Raw genomic sequence first — 27061 nt, 5'->3', positions numbered from 1 at the left:
CTCACGGCAGACGGCTCGTTACAACGCATCGGGGATGTTTCCGCTCTCGGCAGACGGCTCGTTACAACGCATCGGGGACGTTTCCGCTCTCGGCAGACGGCTCGTTACAACGCATCGGGGACGCTTCCGCTCACGGCAGACGGCTCGTTACAACGCATCGGGGACGTTTCCGCTCTCGGCAGACGGCTTGTTACAACGCATCGGGGACGTTTCCGCTCACGGCAGGTGGCTCGTTACAACGCATCGGGGACGTTTCCGCTCACGGCAGATGGCTCGTTACAGCGCATGGGGACGTTTTCGCTCTCTGCAGATGGCTCGTTCCAACGCATCGGGGACGTTTCCGCTCACGGCAGACGGCTCGTTACATCGCATTTGGACGTTTTCGCTCTCGGCAGATGGCTCGTTCCAACGCATCGGGGACGTTTCCGCTCACGGCAGACGGCTCGTTACAACGCATCGGGGACGTTTCCGCTCACGGCAGACGGCTCGTTACATCGCATCGGGGACATTTCCGCTCTCGGCAGACGGCTCGTTACATCGCATCGGGGACATTTCCACTCTCGGCAGACGGCTCGTTACAACGCATCGGGGACGTTTCCGCTCACGGCAGACGGCTCGTTACAACGCATCGGGGACGTTTCCGCTCACGGCAGATGGCTCGTTACAACGCATTGGGGACGTTTCCGCTCACGGCAGACGGCTCGTTACAACGCATCGGGGATGTTTCCGCTCACGGCAGACGGCTCGTTACAACGTATCGGGGACGTTTCCGCTCTCGCCAGACGGCTCGTTACAACGCATCGGGGACGTTTCCGCTCACGGCAGACGGCTCGTTACAATAGATCAGTGAGTGAAGGTGACCACGTTTTCCTGGATTTTTAGTACCTTTTTACTTCCCGTGTGGCCCCCAGATATCGGGCCCCCATTTGGTTTTGTGCAGCAGTTTTCTCCCTCCCCGTTTCCATGGTTACCTGGTGCCAGGTGTGTATGGTCAGAAAGGCGTTCAATCCTCCCAGAAACGTGGTCTTGGGCTCTGAGGCCCGCTCACAGTGTAGAGAGGACCCTGCTTGAGCATTCGAGGCCCGGAGCTCCTCCACCGGGGCCACAACACAGGGAGGCCCCGTCCTCACACTCCTCCTCGTGGCTCCTCCAGTCGCCTCATGTTTGGCGCCCCTACACAAGACATGGTGGTCAGTGAAGATGGAGCACAAGGTGGTTGTCTGTGCCCAAGATGTCCCCTCAACACAGCGACCAACGTGGAGGAGAATCACGCAACCTATCAGCTGCCAGCTAACTTATTTCCTATGCAGGGTGGTAGATGAAACATGCGATCTGATTGGCTGTCTAGAAACTACAATCTTACTGGGAGCTGCTGCTAACTACGCCCCATGTGGAGGAGGAGTTAAACAAAACAACCAATCAGATTTATATATCCAAACCAAATGTAAGCTGGCAGCTCCTTGGTTGGTATGGCTGGTCCTCAGGGAGGCGCCAAGACGACAACACGAGAGGCACAACCACACAGGGATCATTGACACGATTTATTGGACGTCGTCATCTGGACCTCACGAAAGGTCAGTGTCAAGGCAGCAGCGCGACCGGTCATGTGACCCCTCGTTATAACCACCCCCAGAGCGACGGCTGCAGAGGGCAACGACTCCTGGCAGTGCACAACAGGCGGCGAGGACGCCATCGTGTATGGGGGGAGGACAGCGTGGTGCAGACGGGTGACAACCGGACGGAGCGGATCCTGATGGAGCGGAGCCTGACACCTTAATTCCCTTTTAGCCCTTACAGCAAAAAATAATTAAAACAAAGAAACATGCAGCGAGATGAGCACGACCCTCCACCCTGACCGCCAACTCCTGCGAGCCCAGCTACTGACCCAACCCCTGACCCTGGGAGCCCAGCCACCGACCCAACCCCTGACCCTGGGAGCCCAGCCACCGACCCAACCTCTGACCGAAACCTGGGAGCTCAGCCCCTGACCCAACCTCCGACCCCAGGCTGCTGACCCGACCACCGACCCAACCTCTAACCCTGGGAGCTAGGCTGCTGATCCAAGCTCCACCCCCGACACAGGGAGCCCAGCCACCGACCCAACCTCCGACCCTAACTTCTGCCTTCGGCGAGCCTGGCTGCTGATCCAACCTGGGGTGCTTGGCCACCGACCCAAATTCTGACCCTGGGAGCCAGGCCGCCGACCCAACCCCGGTGCAACACAAGGAGCACAGGCCCCGACCCAACCCGACACAGGGAGCATGACCGCCGACCCGATCGAATCAAGAAAACAAGACCCTCGACCTCGGGAGCCAGGTCACCCACCCAACCCCTGCACCTGACAAAGGGAACATGACCCAACCTGGGGAGGCCAGCCACCAACCCGACCTCCAACCCCTGCCCCAAACACAGAGAGCACAACCCCCGATACGGTGAGCCCGGCCGCTGACCCAACCCCCTGCCCCTAACAGGGAGCTTGACTCCTAACCCACCCCAAGGAACCAGGCCACCCACCCAACCCCCGCCCCTAACGCAGGGAGCACGACCCTTTACCGATCTGAAGTGTGACCACAGATGCGATACATGGAGCCTGGCTGCCAACCCGATTTTAAGCATCACTGCTGCCGGGACACGGGGAGCCCGACTGCTTACCCAATGCAGAAAGCCTGACTGATGTAGCAGCAGCCGGGTGCGATCTATTTGGCAACAGAAAAAATCAATAGAAAGCTAAATGTGCAAAACAGCGAGAGCGTCCACGCAGAGAGCGAGCGTCCGCGCAGAGAGCGAGCGTCCAGTCCGCGCAGACATCACACACGATTCGTGAAAGAGCAAAAATCGCAACAAACCGTGCGTCAACCACTGCGCCGACACCTCGTCTACAGGAGGCAATGTAAACAACCGCCAACAGTGGCAAACAGAGCGCACAGCCCGGGATTGTACAGACCAGACAGATTGCACAGACTCCAGCACTGATCATAGGTGAGGACTGTCCAGATAAATTATCAGGATTGTACCATCTGATTGGAGACAGAATTCATACAGGATCATTGTTGTCAATCTCAAATTCAATCGAAATAAAAAAAATAAAATCATTCACTAAAAAGCCGCAATGAGACTCCGCGCACCTGCAGATCGATGTGTGACATCACAGCCCCGCTCATGTATTTTCCTCCAGTCACCCCCAGAGCTGCACTCACAATTCTGATGTGTGTTTGATTGGAAACAGTCACTGTGCCGACATCGGACTCGCAGACACACCAACCCCGGGGCATGCAGTGCGCAGGTGAGCCACGATGTGACAGCCGCTCTGGAGGTGAGCGGAGCGCGAGCCACGATGTGACAGCCGCTCTGGAGGTGAGCGGAGCGCAAGCCACGATGTGACAGCCGCTCTGGAGGTGAGCGGAGCGCGAGCCACGATGTGACAGCCGCTCTGGAGGTGAGCGGAGTGAAGGTCACGATGTGGCAGCCTCTCTACTTTTGCAGGTTAAGGTGCTGCAGTGACAGTCACTTACAGACCGTACCCCACGTGACAGACTATAATCTTGGATCAGGTGCAGCAGTAACGGACGCCGTGGAGTCTCCGCTGCAGTTCCCCTGCTGAGCAGCAGATGGCAGGACAGTGGCTAGTTTCTTATGGCACAGTCATTTTGACGGACAGCACAACACACGGCGAGAAGCTGCCGCAGGGGCCAGGACCACCCGTCCACCCTGCGCAGGGCACAACGGCTCGCATACACAGTGCGGTATACGGCAGCGTGTATATAAATATGGGCATATACACATGTACAGACAGCTATATACACAGACACCTGCAATAATAAGTTAAAAACTGCGCCCCCTGGTGGTTGTGACGCAGATGATGGCGATTTTGGTCCGAGAAGAGCTGCCCACTGATAATGGATCCAGTGCATGGTCCAGGGTGGTGGTGGTGAAGGGGCAGTCACAGGTGCGCGGACCCCTGGCCACCTGGAGTGGTTACACCACGTGATTTTCTCACATCGGTGGGCGCTCACTCCTCGGCCTCCGGCGGCAGATACGGCGAGGTCACCACGTGCTCCTGGGTGATGGCCGCCAGCTCCTTCATGAACTCGGTGAAGATGACGGAGCAGTAGACAGCATTCTTCACCCGCAGCGCCTCGTTCTGCTTCTCCGCTGATGTCTTAAAGATGGACGTCCCCGAGAGGGCGTGGAGAACCTGACCGTCGCGGACATGCTGGAAGGCCATCTGTGCCGCCTGCCGCGCCCGCGTAGGGCTGTTAGTGTGCCGCAGGATCAGCTCTCCGATGGACGGCTTCCGGCTCTTCACTGCGGGAGACACAAGAAGTCAGGAGCGTAGAAAGCCTAAGCACACACCCAGAGCTGCAAGCGCAGAAAGCCTAAGCACACACCCAGAACTGCAAGCGCAGAAAGCCTAAGCACACACCAAGTTGCAAGCACAAAAGTCTAAACTCACTCAGAGCTGCAAACACACACAGCCCAGGCACACAATCAGAGCTGCAGTCACTATTCTGTTATTGCATCATGTCTTATCCTCCAGTCACCTCCAGAGCTGCAGTCACTATTCTGCTATTACATCGTGTCTTATCCTCCAGAGCTGCAGTCACTATTCTGCTGCTACATCTTGTCTTATCCTCCAGAGCTGCACTCACTATTCTACTGTTACATCGTGTCTTATCCTCCAGTCTCCTCCAGAGCTGCAGTCACTATTCTGCGGTTTAGCAGCATCAGTCCCTGCAGACACGGTGACCTCACCCAGTGTGTCGGAGCGGCGCAGGGCGGGCACAGATCCCTGCCCCTCGCCCCAGTCCAGCTTTCCCCGGGCGATGAGGAACTTTTTGGCTTTGAGGAGGAGAATGGGGAAGTCGTCCTGCGCGGCTGCGAACGCTTCTATCTTATTCTTCACTGAGCCCAGAACCTGTAAGAGATGAAACCATAAGCGGAGCCCAGAGCTGCTGGCGGAGCCGGCGCTGCCCCATCAGCCGCACCTGCACCAAGGACTTGACGCTGGGCTGGAACACCATGTTGGTGTTGAGCAGGAAGGAGCGGAGCAGCGGCTGCGGGTGACATGCCAGCTGGGCCACAATGCCAGTCAGCAGGACGTTGACGTACAGAGAGTTGGTCAGCATGTTCTCCAGCTTGGCGAAGAGGATTGCGATGAACGGACCTGCGGCAAAACACGATCACAGAGGATTACACCCAGTGCCGGCCGAGCATCAGGACAGGCACCAAGTCTGGCTCACGGGTGGGCAGTGCCATGAAAGGGTGAGGGGCAGATGGCGGGACTCATATAGGGCGAGGGGCAGATGGCAGGTACAGGCCAGCCTCATACAGGGCGAGGGGCAGGCGCGGGCCGGCCTCATACAGGGCGAGGGGCAGGCGCGGGCCGGCCTCATACAGGGCGAGGGGCGGGCCGGCCTCATACAGGGCGAGGGGCAGGCGCGGGCCGGCCTCATACAGGGCGAGGGGCAGGCGCGGGCCGGCCTCATACAGGGCGAGGGGCAGGCGCGGGCCGGCCTCATACAGGGCGAGGGGCAGGCGCGGGCCGGCCTCATACAGGGCGAGGGGCAGGCGCGGGCCGGCCTCATACAGGGCGAGGGGCAGGCGCGGGCCGGCCTCATACAGGGCGAGGGGCAGGCGCGGGCCGGCCTCATACAGGGCGAGGGGCAGGCGCGGGCCGGCCTCATACAGGGCGAGGGGCAGGCGCGGGCCGGCCTCATACAGGGCGAGGGGCAGGCGCGGGCCGGCCTCATACAGGGCGAGGGGCAGGCGCGGGCCGGCCTCATACAGGGCGAGGGGCCGGCCGGCCTCATACAGGGCGAGGGGCCGGCCGGCCTCATACAGGGCGAGGGGCCGGCCGGCCTCATACAGGGCGAGGGGCCGGCCGGCCTCATACAGGGCGAGGGGCCGGCCGGCCTCATACAGGGCGAGGGGCCGGCCGGCCTCATACAGGGCGAGGGGCCGGCCGGCCTCATACAGGGCGAGGGGCCGGCCGGCCTCATACAGGGCGAGGGGCCGGCCGGCCTCATACAGGGCGAGGGGCCGGCCGGCCTCATACAGGGCGAGGGGCCGGCCGGCCTCATACAGGGCGAGGGGCCGGCCGGCCTCATACAGGGCGAGGGGCCGGCCGGCCTCATACAGGGCGAGGGGCCGGCCGGCCTCATACAGGGCGAGGGGCCGGCCTCATACAGGGCGAGGGGCAGGCGCGGGCCGGCCTCATACAGGGCGAGGGGCCGGCCTCATACAGGGCGAGGGGCCGGCGCAGGCCGGCCGGCCTCATACAGGGCGAGGGGCCGGCCGGCCTCATACAGGGCGAGGGGCCGGCCGGCCTCATACATGGCGAGGGGCCGGCCGGCCTCATACATGGCGAGGGGCCGGCCGGCCTCATACAGGGCGAGGGGCCGGCCGGCCTCATACAGGGCGAGGGGCCGGCCGGCCTCATACAGGGCGAGGGGCCGGCCGGCCTCATACAGGGCGAGGGGCCGGCCGGCCTCATACAGGGCGAGGGGCAGGCGCGGGCCGGCCTCATACAGGGCGAGGGGCGGGCCGGCCTCATACAGGGCGAGGGGCGGGCCGGCCTCATACAGGGCGAGGGGCGGGCGCGGGCCGGCCTCATACAGGGCGAGGGGCGGGCGCGGGCCGGCCTCATACAGGGCGAGGGGCCAGCCTCATACAGGGCGGCCGGCCTCATACAGGGCGAGGGGCAGGCACGGGCCGGCCTCATACAAGGTAGGGGGCAGATGGCAGGCACAGGCCGGCCTCATACAAGGTAGGGGGCAGATGGCAGGCACAGGCCGGCCTCATACAAGGTAGGGGGCAGATGGCAGGCACAGGCCGGCCTCATACAAGGTAGGGGGCAGATGGCAGGCACAGGCCGGCATGATGTGGGTTGTGAAGTGGTGGACATCACGGGTCTGCTCACCTGTGTATGGTTGGCCTCCATTTTGGGCCCGCAGGGGGCTGCTCAGGAGGAGGGTCAGCGAGTCGGCGCGGCTCTTTGGGTTGTCCAATTCCCGGCGGTCCTCGCCCTCTAGCTCGTCCTCTGGGGGGACGGTCATGTGCCCATCTGCTGGCTCCTCCTGCACGGCCACCACCCGCATGCTGTCCTCCATTTTCTTCAGTTCCTCCCCCAGCACCTCAATGCTCACATGGGCCCCATTTGTCTCGGCCGGGGCCCGGTCCAGCAGCTCGTCGATCAGACTGTCCACAGAGTCTGTTGTGTCCCACTGAGTGGCCGCCCAGCGGTGTGCCTGCCCTCGAGCTGGCGCTTTCTCCCCGGCTCTCTGCTCCGCACCGTCCACTCTGCTCATCGCTCCGTCTTCCCTCTTCACCTTTTTAATCTCGAAATCATCAGTTCGCCCCAGATGCCCAGCCCCCCGCTGCGAGCCCCCCAATTGCCCCTGCTCCTCGGACACGGCCCCATTCATAAGGGCAGGTACCGGCACCCCATCACGAGAGGATTCGGAGCAGCCGCCATCATATCCTGCAGCGCGGTGCCTGCCCTCCTCCTCCTGCAGGCTGCGCTTCTTAGTCCGCGGGGTAATGCTGTGCCGCCGCGACTCCCGCTCCCTGTCCTGGCTCCTGCAGGATGAGGGAGGGGGAGAGAAATAATCGGGGGACACGGCGACCTCCTCAGGGGTGGGGGGCGAGACACTGCGGGGGCTGGGCTCCTCACCATCATAGGGGGCGGACCAGACACGACAGGCGCGGGTGCAGCGGTTAATGCCGGCCCGAGCCTCCTGCAAGTATTCCAGATAATTCCCGTCCAGCTCCGACACTTCATCCCATGAGACAGAGCCATGGCGGGGGCTGCTGGGGTCCGGAGGGGAGAAGACCGGGGAGCGGTGCGAGGGGCTGTCAGGGGTAGACTGACGCATGAAGAAACCCATCCTGGAGGGGGTGGAAGGGCGCGGCACGGTGTGGACGGAGGACGTGTCGATGCTCGGGCTGCCCTGAGCTGCAAAGACAGACGAGAAATCACTGAAGTGCAGATCCCAAAACCATCACTAGGTGGTGCTACAGCAGCTACACTCAAACATGCAGGGGGCGGTATTATAGTAGTTATATTCTTGTACATATTGGGCAGTATTATAGTAGTTATATTCTTGTACATAGGGGGCAGTATTATAGTAGATATATTCTTGTACATAGGGGGCAGTATTATAGTAGTTATATTCTTGTATATAGGGGCAGTATTATAGTAGTTATATTCTTGTACATAGGGGGCAGTATTATAGTAGTTATATTCTTGTATATAGGGGCAGTATTATAGTAGTTATATTCTTGTACATAGGGGGCAGTATTATAGTAGTTATATTCTTGTATATAGGGGCAGTATTATAGTAGTTATATTCTTGTACATAGGGGGCAGTATTATAGTAGTTATATTCTTGTATATAGGGGCAGTATTATAGTAGATATATTCTTGTACATAGGGGGCAGTATTATAGTAGTTATATTCTTGTACATAGGGGGCAGTATTATAGTAGTTATATTCTTGTATATAGGGGCAGTATTATAGTAGTTATATTCTTGTATATAGGGGCAGTATTATAGTAGTTATATTCTTGTATATAGGGGCAGTATTATAGTAGTTATATTCTTGTATATAGGGGCAGTATTATAGTAGTTATATTCTTGTATATAGGGGCAGTATTATAGTAGTTATATTCTTGTACATAGGGGCAGTATTATAGTAGTTATATTCTTGTACATAGGGGCAGTATTATAGTAGTTATATTCTTATACATAGGAGCAGTATTATAGTAGTTAGGGGCAGTATTATATGTACAAGAATATAACTACTATAATACTGCTCCTATGTACAAGAATATAGTAGTTATATTATTGTACACAGGGGTAGTATTATAGTAGTTATATTATTGTACATAGGGGGCGGTATTATTGTAGTTATATTCTTGTACATAGGGGCCGGTATTATAGTAGTTATATTCTTGTACATAGGGGCAGTATTATAGTAGTTATATTCTTGTATATAGGGGCAGTATTATAGCAGTTATATTCATGTACATATTGGGCAGTATTATAGCAGTTATATTCATGTACATATTGGGCAGTATTATAGTAGTTATATTCTTGTACATATTGGGCAGTATTATAGTAGTTATATTCTTGTACATATTGGGCAGTATTATAGTAGATATATTCTTGTACATAGGGGGCAGTATTATAGTAGTTATATTCTTGTACATATTGGGCAGTATTATAGTAGTTATATTCTTGCACATAGGGGGCAGTATTATAGTAGATATATTCTTGTACATAGGGGGCAGTATTATAGTAGTTATATTCTTGTACATAGGGGGCAGTATTATAGTAGTTATAGTCTTGTACATATTGGGCAGTATTATAGTAGTTATATTCTTGTACATATTGGGCAGTATTATAGTAGTTATATTCTTGTACATATTGGGCAGTATTATAGTAGTTATATTCTTGTACATAGGGGGCAGTATTATAGTAGATATATTCTTGTACATAGGGGGCAGTATTATAGTAGATATATTCTTGTACATAGGGGGCAGTATTATAGTAGTTATATTCTTGTACATAGGGGGCAGTATTATAGTAGTTATATTCTTGTATATAGGGGCAGTATTATAGTAGTTATATTCTTGTATATAGGGGCAGTATTATAGTAGTTATATTCTTGTATATAGGGGCAGTATTATAGTAGTTATATTCTTGTATATAGGGGCAGTATTATAGTAGTTATATTCTTGTATATAGGGGCAGTATTATAGTAGTTATATTCTTGTATATAGGGGCAGTATTATAGTAGTTATATTCTTGTATATAGGGGCAGTATTATAGTAGTTATATTCTTGTACATAGGAGCAGTATTATAGTAGTTATATTCTTGTACATAGGGGGCAGTATTATAGTAGTTATATTCTTGTACATAGGGGCAGTATTATAGTAGTTATATTCTTATACATAGGAGCAGTATTATAGTAGTTAGGGGCAGTATTATATGTACAAGAATATAACTACTATAATACTGCTCCTATGTACAAGAATATAGTAGTTATATTATTGTACACAGGGGTAGTATTATAGTAGTTATATTATTGTACATAGGGGGCGGTATTATTGTAGTTATATTCTTGTACATAGGGGCCGGTATTATAGTAGTTATATTCTTGTACATAGGGGCAGTATTATAGTAGTTATATTCTTGTATATAGGGGCAGTATTATAGTAGATATATTCTTGTACATAGGGGGCAGTATTATAGTAGTTATATTCTTGTACATAGGGGGCAGTATTATAGTAGTTATATTCTTGTACATATTGGGCAGTATTATAGTAGTTATATTCTTGTACATAGGGGGCAGTATTATAGTAGTTATATTCTTGTACATAGGGGCAGTATTATAGTAGTTATATTCTTGTACATAGGGGGCAGTATTATAGTAGTTATTTTCTTGTACATAGGGGGCAGTATTATAGTAGTTATTTTCTTGTATATAGGAGCAGTATTATAGTAGTTATATTCTTGTACACAGGGGTAGTATTATAGTAGTTATATTCTTGTACATAGGGGCAGTATTATAGTAGTTATATTCTTGTACATAGGGGTAGTATTATAGTAGTTATATTCTTGTACACAGGGGTAGTATTATAGTAGTTATATTCTTGTACACAGGGGTAGTATTATAGTAGTTATATTCTTGTACATAGGAGCAGTATTATAGTAGTTATATTCTTGTACATAGGGGCAGTATTATAGTAGTTATATTCTTGTATATAGGGGCAGTATTATAGTAGTTATATTCTTGTACATAGGGGCAGTATTATAGTAGTTATATTCTTGTACATAGGGGCAGTATTATAGTAGTTATATTCTTATACATAGGAGCAGTATTATAGTAGTTAGGGGCAGTATTATATGTACAAGAATATAACTACTATAATACTGCTCCTATGTACAAGAATATAGTAGTTATATTATTGTACACAGGGGTAGTATTATAGTAGTTATATTATTGTACATAGGGGGCGGTATTATTGTAGTTATATTCTTGTACATAGGGGCCGGTATTATAGTAGTTATATTCTTGTACATAGGGGCAGTATTATAGTAGTTATATTCTTGTATATAGGGGCAGTATTATAGCAGTTATATTCATGTACATATTGGGCAGTATTATAGCAGTTATATTCATGTACATATTGGGCAGTATTATAGTAGTTATATTCTTGTACATATTGGGCAGTATTATAGTAGTTATATTCTTGTACATATTGGGCAGTATTATAGTAGATATATTCTTGTACATAGGGGGCAGTATTATAGTAGTTATATTCTTGTACATATTGGGCAGTATTATAGTAGTTATATTCTTGCACATAGGGGGCAGTATTATAGTAGATATATTCTTGTACATAGGGGGCAGTATTATAGTAGTTATATTCTTGTACATAGGGGGCAGTATTATAGTAGTTATAGTCTTGTACATATTGGGCAGTATTATAGTAGTTATATTCTTGTACATATTGGGCAGTATTATAGTAGTTATATTCTTGTACATATTGGGCAGTATTATAGTAGTTATATTCTTGTACATAGGGGGCAGTATTATAGTAGATATATTCTTGTACATAGGGGGCAGTATTATAGTAGATATATTCTTGTACATAGGGGGCAGTATTATAGTAGTTATATTCTTGTACATAGGGGGCAGTATTATAGTAGTTATATTCTTGTATATAGGGGCAGTATTATAGTAGTTATATTCTTGTATATAGGGGCAGTATTATAGTAGTTATATTCTTGTATATAGGGGCAGTATTATAGTAGTTATATTCTTGTATATAGGGGCAGTATTATAGTAGTTATATTCTTGTATATAGGGGCAGTATTATAGTAGTTATATTCTTGTATATAGGGGCAGTATTATAGTAGTTATATTCTTGTATATAGGGGCAGTATTATAGTAGTTATATTCTTGTACATAGGAGCAGTATTATAGTAGTTATATTCTTGTACATAGGGGGCAGTATTATAGTAGTTATATTCTTGTACATAGGGGCAGTATTATAGTAGTTATATTCTTATACATAGGAGCAGTATTATAGTAGTTAGGGGCAGTATTATATGTACAAGAATATAACTACTATAATACTGCTCCTATGTACAAGAATATAGTAGTTATATTATTGTACACAGGGGTAGTATTATAGTAGTTATATTATTGTACATAGGGGGCGGTATTATTGTAGTTATATTCTTGTACATAGGGGCCGGTATTATAGTAGTTATATTCTTGTACATAGGGGCAGTATTATAGTAGTTATATTCTTGTATATAGGGGCAGTATTATAGTAGATATATTCTTGTACATAGGGGGCAGTATTATAGTAGTTATATTCTTGTACATAGGGGGCAGTATTATAGTAGTTATATTCTTGTACATATTGGGCAGTATTATAGTAGTTATATTCTTGTACATAGGGGGCAGTATTATAGTAGTTATATTCTTGTACATAGGGGCAGTATTATAGTAGTTATATTCTTGTACATAGGGGGCAGTATTATAGTAGTTATTTTCTTGTACATAGGGGGCAGTATTATAGTAGTTATTTTCTTGTATATAGGAGCAGTATTATAGTAGTTATATTCTTGTACACAGGGGTAGTATTATAGTAGTTATATTCTTGTACATAGGGGCAGTATTATAGTAGTTATATTCTTGTACATAGGGGTAGTATTATAGTAGTTATATTCTTGTACACAGGGGTAGTATTATAGTAGTTATATTCTTGTACACAGGGGTAGTATTATAGTAGTTATATTCTTGTACATAGGAGCAGTATTATAGTAGTTATATTCTTGTACATAGGAGCAGTATTATAGTAGTTATATTCTTGTACATAGGAGCAGTATTATAGTAGTTATATTCTTGTACATAGGGGCAGTATTATAGTAGTTATATTCTTGTATATAGGAGCAATATTATAGTAGTTATATTCTTGTACATAGGGGGCAGTATTATAGTAGTTATATTCTTGTACATAGGGGCAGTATTATAGTAGTTATATTCTTGCACATATTGGGCAGTATTATAGTAGTTATATTCTTGTACATATTGGGCAGTATTATAGTAGTTATATTCTTGTACATATTGGGCAGTATTATAGTAGTTATATTCTTGTACATATTGGGCAGTATTATAGTAGTTATATTCTTGTACATAGGAGCAGTATTATAGTAGTTATATTCTTGTACATAGGAGCAGTATTATAGTAGTTATATTCTTGTACATAGGGGGCAGTATTATAGTAGTTATATTCTTGTACATAGGAGCAGTATTATAGTAGTTATATTCTTGTACATAGGGGGCAGTATTATAGTAGTTATATTCTTGTACATAGGGGCAGTATTATAGTAGTTACAGTCATATGTAAAAGTTTGGGCACCCCTATTAATGTTAACCTTTTTTCTTTATAACAATTTTGGTTTTTGCAGCAGCTATTTCAGTTTCACATATCTAATAACTGATGGACTCAGTTATATTTCTGGATTCTAATGAGGTTTATTTTACTAACAGAAAATGTGCAATCTGCATTTAAACAAAATTTGACCGGTGCAAAAGTATGGGCCCCCTTATCATTTTCTTGATTTGAACACTCCTAACTACTTTTTACTGACTTCCTGAAGCACTAAATTGGTTTTGTAACCTCTTTGAGCTTTGAACTTCATAGCCAGGTGTATCAAATCATGAGAAAAGGTATTTGAGGTGGCCACTTGCTAGTAGTTCTCCTATTTGATTCTCCTATGAAGAGTGGCATCATGGGCTCCTCAAAACAACTCTCAAATGATCTGAAAACAAAGATAGCTTTTCAGGGGAAGGATACAAAAAGTTGTCTCAGAGATTTAACCTGTCAGTTTCCACTGTGAGGAACATAGTAAGGAAATGGAAGAACACAGGTACAGTTCTTGTTAAGCCCAGAAGTGGCAGGCCAAGAAAAATATCAGAAAGGCAGAGAAGAAGAATGGTGAGAACAGTCAAGGACAATCCACAGACCACCTCCAAAGACCGGCAGCATCATCTTGCTGCAGATGGTGTCACTGTGCATCGGTCAACAATACAGCGCACTTTGCACCAGGAGAAGCTGTATGGGAGAGTGATGCGAAAGAAGCAGTTTCTGCAAGCACGCCACAAACAGAGTCGCCTGAGGTCTGCAAAAGCACATTTGGACAAGCCAGTTACATTTTGGAAGAAGATCCTGTGGACTGATGAAACAAATATTGAGTTGTTTGGTCATACAAAAAGGCGTTATGCATGGAGGCTAAAAAACACAGCATTCCAAGTAAAACACTGGTTACCCACAGTAAAATTTGGTGGAGGTTCCATCATGCTTTGGGGCTGAGTGGCCAATGCCGGCACCGGGAATCTTGTTAAAGTTGAGGGTCGCATGGATTCAACTCAGTATCAGCAGATTCTTGACAATAATGTGCAAGAATCAGTGACGAAGTTGAAGTTACACAGGGGATGGATAATTCAGCAAGATAATGATCCAAAACACCGCTCCAAATTTACTCAGGCATTCATGCAGAGGAACAATTACAATGTTCTGGAATGGCCATCCCAGTCCCCAGACCTGAATATCATTGAACATCTGTGGGATGATTTGATGCGGGCTGTGCATGCTCGGCGACCATCAAACTTAACTGAACTGGAATTGTTTTGTAAACAGGAATGGTCACAAATACCTTCATCCAGGATCCAGGAACTCATTAATAGCTACAGGAAGCGACTAGAGGCTGTTATTTTTGTAAAAGGAGGATCTACGAAATATTAATGTCACTTTTATGTTGAGGTGCCCATACTTTTGCACCGGTCAAATTTTATTAAAATGCAGATTGCCCATTTTCTGTTAGTACAATAAACCTCATTTGAATCCAGAAATATAACTGAGTCCATCAGTTATTAGATATATGAAACTGAAATAGCTGTTGCAAAAACCAAAATTGTTATAAAGAAAAAAGGTTAACATTAATAGGGGTGTCCAAACTTTTACATATGACTGTATATTCTTGTACATAGGGGCAGTATTATAGTAGTTATATTCTTGTACATAGGGGCAGTATTATAGTAGTTATATTCTTGTACATAGGAGCAGTATTATAGTAGTTATATTCTTGTATATAGGGGCAGTATTATAGTAGTTATATTCTTGTACATAGGGGCAGTATTATAGTAGTTATATTCTTGTATATAGGAGCAGTATTATAGTAGTTATATTCTTGTATATAGGGAGCAGTATTATAGTAGTTATATTCTTGTATATAGGGAGCAGTATTATAGTAGTTATATTCTTGTATATAGGGGCAGTATTATAGTAGTTATATTCTTGTATATAGGGGCAGTATTATAGTAGTTATATTCTTGTACATAGGGGCAGTATTATAGTAGTTATATTCTTGTATATAGGAGCAGTATTATAGTAGTTATATTCTTGTACATAGGGGGCAGTATTATAGTAGTTATATTCCTGTATATAGGGGCAGTATTATAGTAGTTATATTCTTGTATATAGGAGCAGTATTATAGTAGTTATATTCTTGTACATAGGGGGCAGTATTATAGTAGTTATATTCTTGTATATAGGAGCAGTATTATAGTAGTTATATTCTTGTATATAGGGGCAGTATTATAGTAGTTATATTCTTGTATATAGGAGCAGTATTATAGTAGTTATATTCTTGTATATAGGGGCAGTATTATAGTATATTCTTGTACATAGGGGGCAGTATTATAGTAGTTATATTCTTGTACATAGGGGGCAGTATTATAGTAGTTATATTCTTGTACATAGGAGCAGTATTATAGTAGTTATATTCTTGTATATAGGGGCAGTATTATAGTAGTTATATTCTTGTATATAGGGGCAGTATTATAGTAGTTATATTCTTGTATATAGGAGCAGTATTATAGTAGTTATATTCTTGTATATAGGGGCAGTATTATAGTAGTTATATTCTTGTATATAGGAGCAGTATTATAGTAGTTATATTCTTGTATATAGGGGCAGTATTATAGTAGTTATATTCTTGTACATAGGGGCAGTATTATAGTAGTTATATTCTTGTATATAGGGGCAGTATTATAGTAGTTATATTCTTGTATATAGGAGCAGTATTATAGTAGTTATATTCTTGTATATAGGGGCAGTATTATAGTAGTTATATTCTTGTATATAGGGGCAGTATTATAGTAGTTATATTCTTGTATATAGGGAGCAGTATTATAGTAGTTATATTCTTGTATATAGGGGCAGTATTATAGTAGTTATATTCTTGTATATAGGGGCAGTATTATAGTAGTTATATTCTTGTACATAGGGGCAGTATTATAGTAGTTATATTCTTGTATATAGGAGCAGTATTATAGTAGTTATATTCTTGTACATAGGGGGCAGTATTATAGTAGTTATATTCCTGTATATAGGGGCAGTATTATAGTAGTTATATTCTTGTATATAGGAGCAGTATTATAGTAGTTATATTCTTGTACATAGGGGGCAGTATTATAGTAGTTATATTCTTGTATATAGGGGCAGTATTATAGTAGTTATATTCTTGTATATAGGGGCAGTATTATAGTAGTTATATTCTTGTATATAGGAGCAGTATTATAGTAGTTATATTCTTGTATATAGGGGCAGTATTATAGTATATTCTTGTACATAGGGGGCAGTATTATAGTAGTTATATTCTTGTACATAGGGGGCAGTATTATAGTAGTTATATTCTTGTACATAGGAGCAGTATTATAGTAGTTATATTCTTGTATATAGGGGCAGTATTATAGTAGTTATATTCTTGTATATAGGGGCAGTATTATAGTAGTTATATTCTTGTATATAGGAGCAGTATTATAGTAGTTATATTCTTGTATATAGGGGCAGTATTATAGTAGTTATATTCTTGTATATAGGGGCAGTATTATAGTAGTTATATTCTTGTATATAGGAGCAGTATTATAGTAGTTATATTCTTGTATATAGGAGCAGTATTATAGTAGTTATATTCTTGTATATAGGGGCAGTATTATAGTAGTTATATTCTTGTATATAGGAGCAGTATTATAGTAGTTATATTCTTGTATATAGGGGCAGTATTATAGTAGTTATATTCTTGTACATAGGGGCAGTATTATAGTAGTTATATTCTTGTATATATGGGCAGTATTATAGTAGTTATATTCTTGTATATAGGAGCAGTATTATAGTAGTTATATTCTTGTATATAGGGGCAGTATTATAGTAGTTATATTCTTGTATATAGGGGCAGTATTATAGTAGTTATATTCTTGTATATAGGAGCAGTATTATAGTAGTTATATTCTTGTATATAGGGGGCAGTATTATAGTAGTTATATTCTTGTACATAGCGGCAGTATTATAGTAGTTATATTCTTGTATATAGGGGGCAGTATTATAGTAGTTATATTATGTACATAGGGGCAGTATTATAGTAGTTATATTCTTGTATATAGGAGCAGTATTATAGTAGTTATATTCTTGTATATAGGGGCAGTATTATAGTAGTTATATTCTTGTACATAGGGGGCAGTATTATAGTAGTTATATTCTTGTATATAGGGGCAGTATTATAGTAGTTATATTCTTGTACATAGGGGGCAGTATTATAGTAGTTATATTCTTGTACATAGGGGGCAGTATTATAGTAGTTATATTCTTGTACATAGGAGCAGTATTATAGTAGTTATATTCTTGTACATAGGGGGCAGTATTATAGTAGTTATATTCTTGTACATAGGGGCAGTATTATAGCAGTAATATTCATGTTTTTCTTACCTTTAGTCCATGTGGCGTGCTCTTCTTCTCTTTCCTGTGATAACAAACTGTCCTTTTTGCAACATTTTGGGATGAGGGACAGGAACTTATCCGCCGTCTTTGAGTACAAGTCCAGATCCTTCACTGCTCTTCTCTGGCTCAGCATCACGTGATTGCAGGGGATGAGATACCTGTGAACAGACAAATAACAGACTGTGAACGTTTCCAAGATGTGCAGCGACAGCAGAATAGTGAGTGCAGCTCTGGAGGTGACTGGAGGATAAGACACGATGTAGAGACGGTGGGGAGGGTCAGGTCTGGGTGTACTCAGTACACGTGTTTCTGGGCTGTCCCCCTTTTACCCCCGGACCCCACCTACCTGAGCAGCAGCTGCAGCAGGACATCCTCGCAGTTCAGGTTGAGCAGAGTACGGAACAGGGTCAGAGACACCATGCAGAGCTGCAGGAATGAGACGGCAGAGGAGCATGAGTGGTTATGTCACTACAACATATCCCCGCCCTGACGGGAGATCTCCTAAACCTTACAGCTGAGGGTTTGTTACAATAGGCTCCAGTCTGGACCATCCTGTGGTATAAGCATCCACAGCCCAAATCTGCTGACGTTTTGCTACAATGTATCAGTGCACAGGAGACCGGCTCACCCGGGAGTTGCTGGCGATGCGGCTGATCAGGGTGTGGAGGATGGTGGCGCTGTCGTGCCGATGCAGCAGGATGAATCTCAGGAAGGTTTTCAGTAGCGCCGTTTCACTGATGCTGCGCAGGAAGAGCTCCAGGTAGGCGGTGCTGGCGATCATCTCCTCGATGGAAGTCTGGGGGCGATGGGCAGGATTTACCGAGGGGTCGGGAGCAGACGACATGATCCTGTGCTATTCCCAGATCCCCCACACACTCACCTTGTGCAACGCAGGCCCCATCACCGGCACCAGGAAGCCATTGTGTATGTACTCCACCAGCTGGTTCTGGACCAGAGGATGAGCCACCTGCGGGCAGAAGAAAGGATCAGAGTGGCTGTGGAGGGGGAAGGCGCGGCCGTCGGCAGGGGCCGCAGAGGGGGAAGAAGCACTGACCGCACACTGACCTGAGCGACTGCGTTACAGAATTCAAGGGAATTCATGAACAGGACAAGGGAAGAGACACCGATCCAGTCCTCTCGCCGCAAGAAGTGCCAGTCGTCCCCGCGCACTTCTATCTTACGAGGCAGAGAGGAGTACAGAGCGCTCAGCCCAGTGGCCAGGATCTGGGAGGGGAGAGAAGATGAAGAAGTCAGGTGATACACTGGTCATACACCAGGGGGCGGCCGTGGCACAGGTGTTACACAGGTCATAGACCAGGGGGCGGCCGTGGCACAGGTGATACACTGGTCATACACCAGGGGGCGGCGGTGGCACAGGTGATACACCAGATGGCGGCGGTGGTGCAGGATTCACACAGCACCGGGCTGGCCCAGCAGCCGCCTGGTGAGATTTGTGCTGGGGCCGGTGTCAGCTTACACAGTGATTCAGCACTCGCTCAGGCCAGGCAATGCAGGCAGAAGCAGGACAGACGTGGCCCCGGGCCAGCAGCCGCTGACAGGGAGCGGCTGCATTCCCTTCTATGCTCACACATGTAATTGCCAGTGTGGCATCACCCCCCTCCGGGGCACAGGCTGCACATTAACCCCATCCCTGCTGGAAACTTCCAGGAATAGTGTCTCCAACATGACCATGACATGTCAGAAGTCACAAGGGGCGCTGGGGATCTGAGGAGACCACAGCGCCCGCTACACCTGTAGTGCAGGCAGCGGGCACCAGAAACCAACGGCGGCTTAAACATCCTCAGTACACAGAGCCGACGGGTGAAGAAGAGGAGACGCAGCAGCAGCCAGCACCGGGCGTCACACTGTCTGTGAGGAGCCGCAGCAGCCAGCATCGGGCGTCACACTGTCTGTGAGGAGCCGCAGCAGGCAGCATCGGGCGTCACACTGTCTGTGAGGAGCCGCAGCAGCCAGCATCGGGCGTCACACTGTCTGTGAGGAGCCGCAGCAGCCAGCATCGGGCGTCACACTGTCTGTGAGGAGCCGCAGCAGCCAGCATCGGGCGTCACACTGTCTGTGAGGAGACGCAGCAGCCACCACCGGGCGTCACACTGAGGAGCCGCAGCAGCAGCCACCACCGGGCGTCACACTGTGAGGAGCCGCAGCAGCAGCCACCACCGGGCGTCACACTGTGAGGAGCCGCAGCAGCAGCCACCACCGGGCGTCACACTGTGAGGAGCCGCAGCAACCACAACTGAGAGATCCAGCTATGGGGAAGTAATCACTTACGGGGCAGAAGAAGGAGTTCTCGGTGATGTATCGCGCCATGATGGGGTTATCCGAGGACATGGCCATGATGAGCAGCAGAGCGTCGCGGGCCTGCTGGCCGATCAGCCCCTCGTGGTGGATGAAGGGCACCAGCAGTGAGAAGATGAGGAGGTTAGCAGCTCCTTCCTGCCCTGTGGGGTCCTGGAAGAAGAGCTCTAGGGTGGAGGGCTCCCGCGCCAGTGACACGCACAGCTGATTCAGCAGCAGGACCAGGTTGTTTTCCAGCACCGGCGAGGCGGGTCCCGGGGAGAAGGAGCCCAGGAGAGTGACCAGGGGCCGCAGCACCGGCTGGTAACGCAGGAGAGGCTGGCGCGACTGGCTGATCAACATCTCATACAGCTTCAACTGCTCCACCTGGGAGAGAGGAAAGAGTTAACACTGCACCGCGTAGCCCCCCCCCCCGGCAGTCACAGGTCAGGGCCCCTTCTCCGTCACACACCAAGCAATCACAGGTCGGGGCCCCGCCCCCGTCACACACCCAGCAGTCCCAGGTCGGGGCCCCTTCTCCGTCAGACACCCAGCAATCACAGGTCGGGGCCCCTTCCCCGTCACACACCCGGCATGTCACAGGTCGGGGGCCCTTATACGTCACACACCCGGCATGTCACAGGTCGGGGGCCCTTATACGTCACACACCCGGCATGTCACAGGTCGGGGGCCCTTATACGTCACACACCTGGCATGTCACAGGTCGGGGGCCCTTATACGTCACACACCCGGCATGTCACTGGTCAGGGCCCCTTCTCAGTCACACACCCGGCAGTCACAAGTCAGGGCCCCTTCTCCGTCACACACCCAGCAATCACAGGTCGGGGGCCCTTATACGTCACACACCCGGCAGTCCCAGGTCGGGGGCCCTTATACGTCACACACCCGGCAGTCCCAGGTCGGGGCCCCTTATAGGTCACACACCTGGCAGTCACAGGTTGGGGCCTCTTCTCCGTCATACACCCGGCAGTCACAGGCCAGGGCCCCTTCTCCGTCACACACCCGGCAGTCACAGGTCGGGGGCCCTTATACGTCAGACACCCGGCAGTCACAGGTCGGGGCCTCTTCTCCGTCACACACCCGGCAGTCACAGGTCGGGGCCCCTTATACGTCACACACCCGGCAGTCACAGGTTGGGGCCTCTTCTCCGTCATACACCCGGCAGTCACAGGCCGGGGCCCCTTCTCCGTCACACACCCGGCAGTCACAGGTCGGGGGCCCTTATACGTCAGACACCCGGCAGTCACAGGTCGGGGGCCCTTATACGTCAGACACCCGGCAGTCACAGGTCGGGGCCTCTTCTCCGTCATACACCCGGCAGTCACAGGTCGGGGCCCCTTCTCTGTCATACACCCGGCAGTCACAGGTCAGGGGCCCTTCTCCGTCATACACCCGGCAGTCACAGGTCGGGGCCCCTTCTCTGTCACACACCCGGCAGTCACAGGTCGGGGGCCCTTATACCTCACACACCCGGCAGTCACAGGTCGGGGGCCCTTATACCTCACACACCCGGCAGTCACAGGTCGGGGGCCCTTATACCTCACACACCCGGCAGTCACAGGTCGGGGGCCCTTATACCTCACACTCCCAGCAGTCACAGGTCGGGGGCCCTTCTCCGTCACACACCCGGCAGTCACAGATCGGGGCCCCTTCTCCGTCATACACCCGGCAGTCACAGGTCGGGGGCCCTTATACCTCACACACCCGGCAGTCACAGGTCGGGGGCCCTTATACCTCACACACCTGGCAGTCACAGGTCGGGGCCCCTTATACCTCACACACCCGGCAGTCACAGGTCGGGGCCCTTATACGTCACACACGCGGCAGTCACAGGTCGGGGGCCCTTATCCGTCACACACCCGGCAGTCACAGGTCGGGGCCCTTATACGTCACACACGCGGCAGTCACAGGTCGGGGGCCCTTATACGTCACACACCCGGCAGTCACAGGTCGGGGGCCCTCATACGCCACACACCCGGCAATCACAGGTCGGGGGCCCTTATACCTCACACACCCGGCAGTCACAGGTCGGGGGCCCTAATACCTCACACACCCGGCAGTCACAGGTCGGGGGCCCTCATACGCCACACACCCGGCAATCACAGGTCGGGGGCCCTTATACGTCACACACCCGGCAATCACAGGTCGGGGGCCCTTATACGTCACACACCCGGCAGTCACAGGTCGGGGCCCCTTGTCGATCATACACCCAGCAGTCACAGGTCGGATGTATGATATTCACTGTCTGAAGGTGGCCCCCTGGGGCACACGCTGTCCCCGGATACTGGGAATGTATTCATGGGCTGGTAGGTGCAGATGGTCCCCCCACCCCCTGTGCAGCGCCCCTCGTTGTACACAAGCGGCATGGTATCACCTTCTTGTCCTCGGTGAAGTCTCTCTGAAGATGCCACCTCAGCAGCCGCTCCAGGATGCCCTCCGATGCCACATAGCCCAGGATGGGCCCGGGGCCCTCCTCCTCCCGGGGGCGCTCTTCTGCCAGTAGGCTCAGCATCTGGTAGGTGTTATTCCGCACGCAGCTCAGGTCGTCGGGGGTCACGCGGTCGGAGGATCCAGGTCGCTCCAAGATACGGAGAACCTGCCAAGACAGAAGTATGGTGACACTGGAGGAGATGGACTGTGCCCCTCGAGGACGTCCGTTTCCTGGACAGGGGGCGTTTTACGAAATGAAGCCTTATTATTGGGGGAGTCTCATCGCTCTGCTTACTCCCTCCACAGCTCATAATGAGAGATCTCGGGAAGATCACCCCCAATCCCACCAGTATTCACTGTCTGCAGATATGGAGGTCATTAAAATGTGCAGAGAGGAACAGATGGAAGAGTTTAGACCTGTCAGGAGACAGTCAGCATGGGGCGACTGTGTATAGTCAAGTTTTCTGCCACATGCAGTACCTCATGCCACCACAGGCGGCAGCCAATACTCCCATACACTCCAGCTAAACAGCGCCCCCACCTCTCATGTGCTTGTGGCCTAAATTATGGAGTCCTCAGAGCCCCCACAATACACCCTGCCTTCTCAGAAGACCCTTACATCCCATCTCCACAAACAATGATTGCTCCAATGCAAATATAGCCTCCATGAGAAGCCGCCTGCCGTTCTGTACCTGTAGCTCTCATGCAGAGCTGTGTGTCTCCATGGTAACAGACAACATACAGTCCCTGTGTCTGCAGGAGGACTCATGAAGACGATTGGCGCAGTGGGGTCTTCTCCTGTCACAGTGCCGCCTGTATACAGTGTGTGATCACATGATGCCTCGCCCCTCCCCCATGGCTCACCTGGGACCAGTGGTTCTTGAACACCATGAGGCAGGTCTCGGGGTCGGCGGTGACCTGCGGCTGCAGGCTGGCATTACGCCCAGACTTAGTGCCCGTCCCCCGGGGATTCAGCTTACTGAGCCAACTCATTGCTGTGGATGAGGGTCTGGGGGGGTCAGGAGTCACTGGATGTGGGGAGGTCCGGACCCCATCACTAGATTAGAGTAAATAACGAGGCGTTGCTCATCCCGTCTGTGGAGTTGGAGGAGCCATCACACGGCAATCACGAGCTGCGGAGAGAAGGCAAGATGAGAAACAGATCGCCCCAAGGAGTCCGGCAATGCAGTACTGCCCCCCCCAAACACAATACAATCCTGGCCAGCAGCACCCCCCCACAATACAGTCCTGGCCAGCCAGCAGCACCCCCCCACAATACAGTCCTGGCCATCCAGCAGCACCCCCCAATACAGTCCTGGCCAGCCAGCAGCACCCCCCCACAATACAGTCCTGGCCAGCCAGCAGCACCCCCTCACAATACAGTCCTGGCCAGCCAGCAGCACCCCCCCACAATACAGTCCTGGCCATCCAGCAGCACCCCCCAATACAGTCCTGGCCAGCCAGCAGCACCCCCCCACAATACAGTCCTGGCCAGCCAGCAGCACCCCCCCACAATACAGTCCTGGCCAGCCAGCAGCACCCCCCCACAATACAGTCCTGGCCAGCCAGCAGCACCCCCCCACAATACAGTCCTGGCCAGCCAGCAGCACCCCCCCCACAATACAGTCCTGGCCAGCCAGCAGCACCCCCCCCACAATACAGACCTGGCCAGCCAGCAGCACCCCCCCACAATACAGTCCTGGCCAGCCAGCAGCACCCCCCCCACAATACAGTCCTGGCCAGCCAGCAGCACCCCCCCACAATACAGTCCTGGCCAGCCAGCAGCACCCCCCCACAATAGAGTCCTGGCCAGCCAGCAGCACCCCCCCACAATAGAGTCCTGGCCAGCCAGCAGCACCCCCCAACAATAGAGTCCTGGCCAGCCAGCAGCACCCCGCCACAATAGAGTCCTGGCCAGCCAGCAGCACCCCGCCACAATACAGTCCTGGCCAGGCAGCAGCACCCCCCCAAAGTCCTGCCCACCCCCCAACAGTACAGTCCTGGTAAGCAGTCACCCCACCGTAGTACAGTCCTGGCCAATCCCGATAATGCAGTACTGCACCCCCCCACAACAGTCCTGGACAGCAGTCCCTTCCACACAGTACAGTCTTGGTCAGCAGTTTCCTCCCCAATATAGAACAAAAAGTGCCCTAAATCATAAGGAGCAGCGTGATAACACCAAACACCTGAGCAGAGCAAAAAGAGGAAGTCCTCCAACTATAGTAATGCATTAATGAATGTTATTGAAACATACACTTAAAAATGCAAAAGGAAGTGTATATATATATATATAATATATATATATACACACACACACACACACACACACACACACACACACACACACACACACACACACACAGACCATACCGAAAAGCCAGACACCGGGCTCAAAATGGAGGGATGATATCACGAGTAACTATAATCACATCCATAGTTATAGGCAGCCTGCACCTCCCCGAATAATGAGGGGAGACCAGGAGAAATGTGGAGCACCCAGGGATAAAAAAAAAAAAAAAAAAACATGAATCTTATTAAATAGCAATCAAAGGTAAGAGACAAAACATACAAAATAGGTCACACGGGTTTCCAGAGACGTCCAGACCAAAAGGAGGCGCCAAGAAAAGTTCATGTGCATAGATCCATAGAGTACAAGGTAGCACCCACGAAGAGCCAAGCCCACCATAGAAGGTGGGAATATACCAAAGTAGCAAGTATAACTAATGGGGGAATAAACAGGCAAATAAGAGGGGGTCCCCAGCTGGCGGTCACCCCAATATGAGTATATAACACATTGGGTGCAGTAGGACAAGGCAGGAGTGCTGTGCATGGTTTCATAATAATTGGGGAAAGTTGTGAAATGTCCTACATATGTGTGCTGTGCTCCCGATATCAGATCTCGGCTTCTAGTGGAGAAGAATCTGGGCTGCGATTCAGGTCCAGGAGAGAAGTGACCGGATCTAGGGAGGAGTCGGAGGTTACTGACTCCACAGCCCCGGGACCCCAACAATAAACTCCTGGCAAGAGGCGCGCCCTCCTCCCCCAATAATAAGCTCCAGGCAAGAGGCGCGCCCTCCTCCCCCAATAATAAACTCCTGGAAAGAAGCGCACCCTCCTCCCCCCCAACAATAAACTCCTGGCAAGAGGCGCGCCCTCCTCCCCCAACAATAAACTCCTGGCAAGAGGCGCACCCTCCGCCCCCAATAATAAACTCCTGGCAAGAGGCACACCCTCCTCCCCCAACAATAAACTCCTGGCAAGAGGCGCGCCCTCCTCCCCCAATAATAAACTCCTGGCAAGAGGCGCACCCTCCTCCCCCAATAATAAACTCCTGGCAAGAGGCGCACCCTCCTCCCCCAACAATAAACTCCTGGCAAGAGGCGCGCCCTCCGCCCCCAATAATAAACTCCTGGCAAGAGGCACACCCTCCTCCCCCAATAATAAACTCCTGGCAAGAGGCACACCCTCCTCCCCCAATAATAAACTCCTGGCAAGAGGCGCGCCCTCCGCCCCCAATAATAAGCTCCTGGCAAGAGGCACACCCTCCTCCCCCAACAATAAACTCCTGGCAAGAGGCGCACCCTCCTCCCCCAATAATAAACTCCTGGCAAGAGGCACACCCTCCTCCCCCAACAATAAACTCATGGCAAGAGGCGCGCCCTCCGCCCCCCAATAATAAACTCCTGGCAAGAGGCGCACCCTCCTCCCCCAACAATAAACTCCTGGCAAGAGGCGCGCCCTCCTCCCCCAATAATAAACTCCTGGCAAGAGGCGTGCCCTCCTCCCCCAACAATAAACTCCTGGCAAGAGGCGTGCCCTCCTCCCCCAACAATAAACTCCTGGCAAGAGGCGCGCCCTCCTCCCCCAACAATAAACTCCTGGCAAGAGGCGCGCCCTCCTCCCCCAATAACAAACTCCTGGCAAGAAGCGCGCCCTCCTCCCCCAATAATAAACTCCTCTCACACCTCAACAATAAAATCCTTGATATCAGCTTACATACCCAAAAAATAGTACCAACAATGACACCTCCCAGCAGGACACCCCCAAAACTGACGCTACTCACTCACAAAAATATTGACTTATCTGTGGCACTACCCCTCCACACACAGAAAAAAAAACAACAAAAAACTGGAGGTACAAGGCAAAGAGGATACAGAATAGGGCAGGTATGCAGCTGGAGGAGAGGTCATGTGAAGGAGGTACGAGGCACTGAGGATACATACAGAATAGGGCAGGTATGCAGCTGGAGGAGAGGTCATGTGAAGGAGGTACGAGGCACTGAGGATACATACAGAATAGGGCAGGTATGCAGCTGGAGGAGAGGTCATGTGAAGGAGGTACAAGGCACTGAGGATACATACAGAATAGGGCAGGTATGCAGCTGGAGGAGAGGTCATGTGAAGGAGGTACGAGGCACTGAGGATACATACAGAATAGGGCAGGTATGCAGCTGGAG

The 27061-nt window shown here is 49.7% G+C and overlaps 1 protein-coding gene across 1 annotated transcript in view; it reads right to left on the bottom strand.

Annotated features, from left to right (window-relative positions):
- Nucleotides 1–1528: 1528 nt before the first annotated feature.
- The window catches only part of FHIP1B (FHF complex subunit HOOK interacting protein 1B), a 57304-nt gene continuing 31771 nt past the window's right edge, over nt 1529–27061 (bottom strand). Inside the window, exons 2-13 of the mRNA XM_073559717.1 lie at nt 23470–23738; nt 22550–22771; nt 20149–20541; nt 18925–19083; nt 18740–18826; nt 18488–18655; nt 18206–18285; nt 17848–18017; nt 6920–7954; nt 4986–5164; nt 4753–4915; nt 1529–4305 (exon numbers count right to left, since the gene is read on the bottom strand). Of these exons, the coding sequence (XP_073415818.1) occupies nt 4010–4305; nt 4753–4915; nt 4986–5164; nt 6920–7954; nt 17848–18017; nt 18206–18285; nt 18488–18655; nt 18740–18826; nt 18925–19083; nt 20149–20541; nt 22550–22771; nt 23470–23598 (3081 nt within the window). The 5' untranslated portion in view covers nt 23599–23738 and the 3' untranslated portion in view covers nt 1529–4009. The remainder of the gene's footprint in view (nt 4306–4752; nt 4916–4985; nt 5165–6919; nt 7955–17847; nt 18018–18205; nt 18286–18487; nt 18656–18739; nt 18827–18924; nt 19084–20148; nt 20542–22549; nt 22772–23469; nt 23739–27061) is intronic.

The sequence above is a fragment of the Dendrobates tinctorius genome, unplaced genomic scaffold, assembly GCF_039654945.1.
Source record: "Dendrobates tinctorius isolate UK_male_01 unplaced genomic scaffold, ASM3965494v1 ptg000273l, whole genome shotgun sequence".
NCBI classification, from domain to species: domain Eukaryota; kingdom Metazoa; phylum Chordata; class Amphibia; order Anura; family Dendrobatidae; genus Dendrobates; species Dendrobates tinctorius.
The sequence above is the reverse complement of the archived record's forward strand: the minus strand, read 5'-3'. Positions and strand labels throughout refer to the sequence as shown.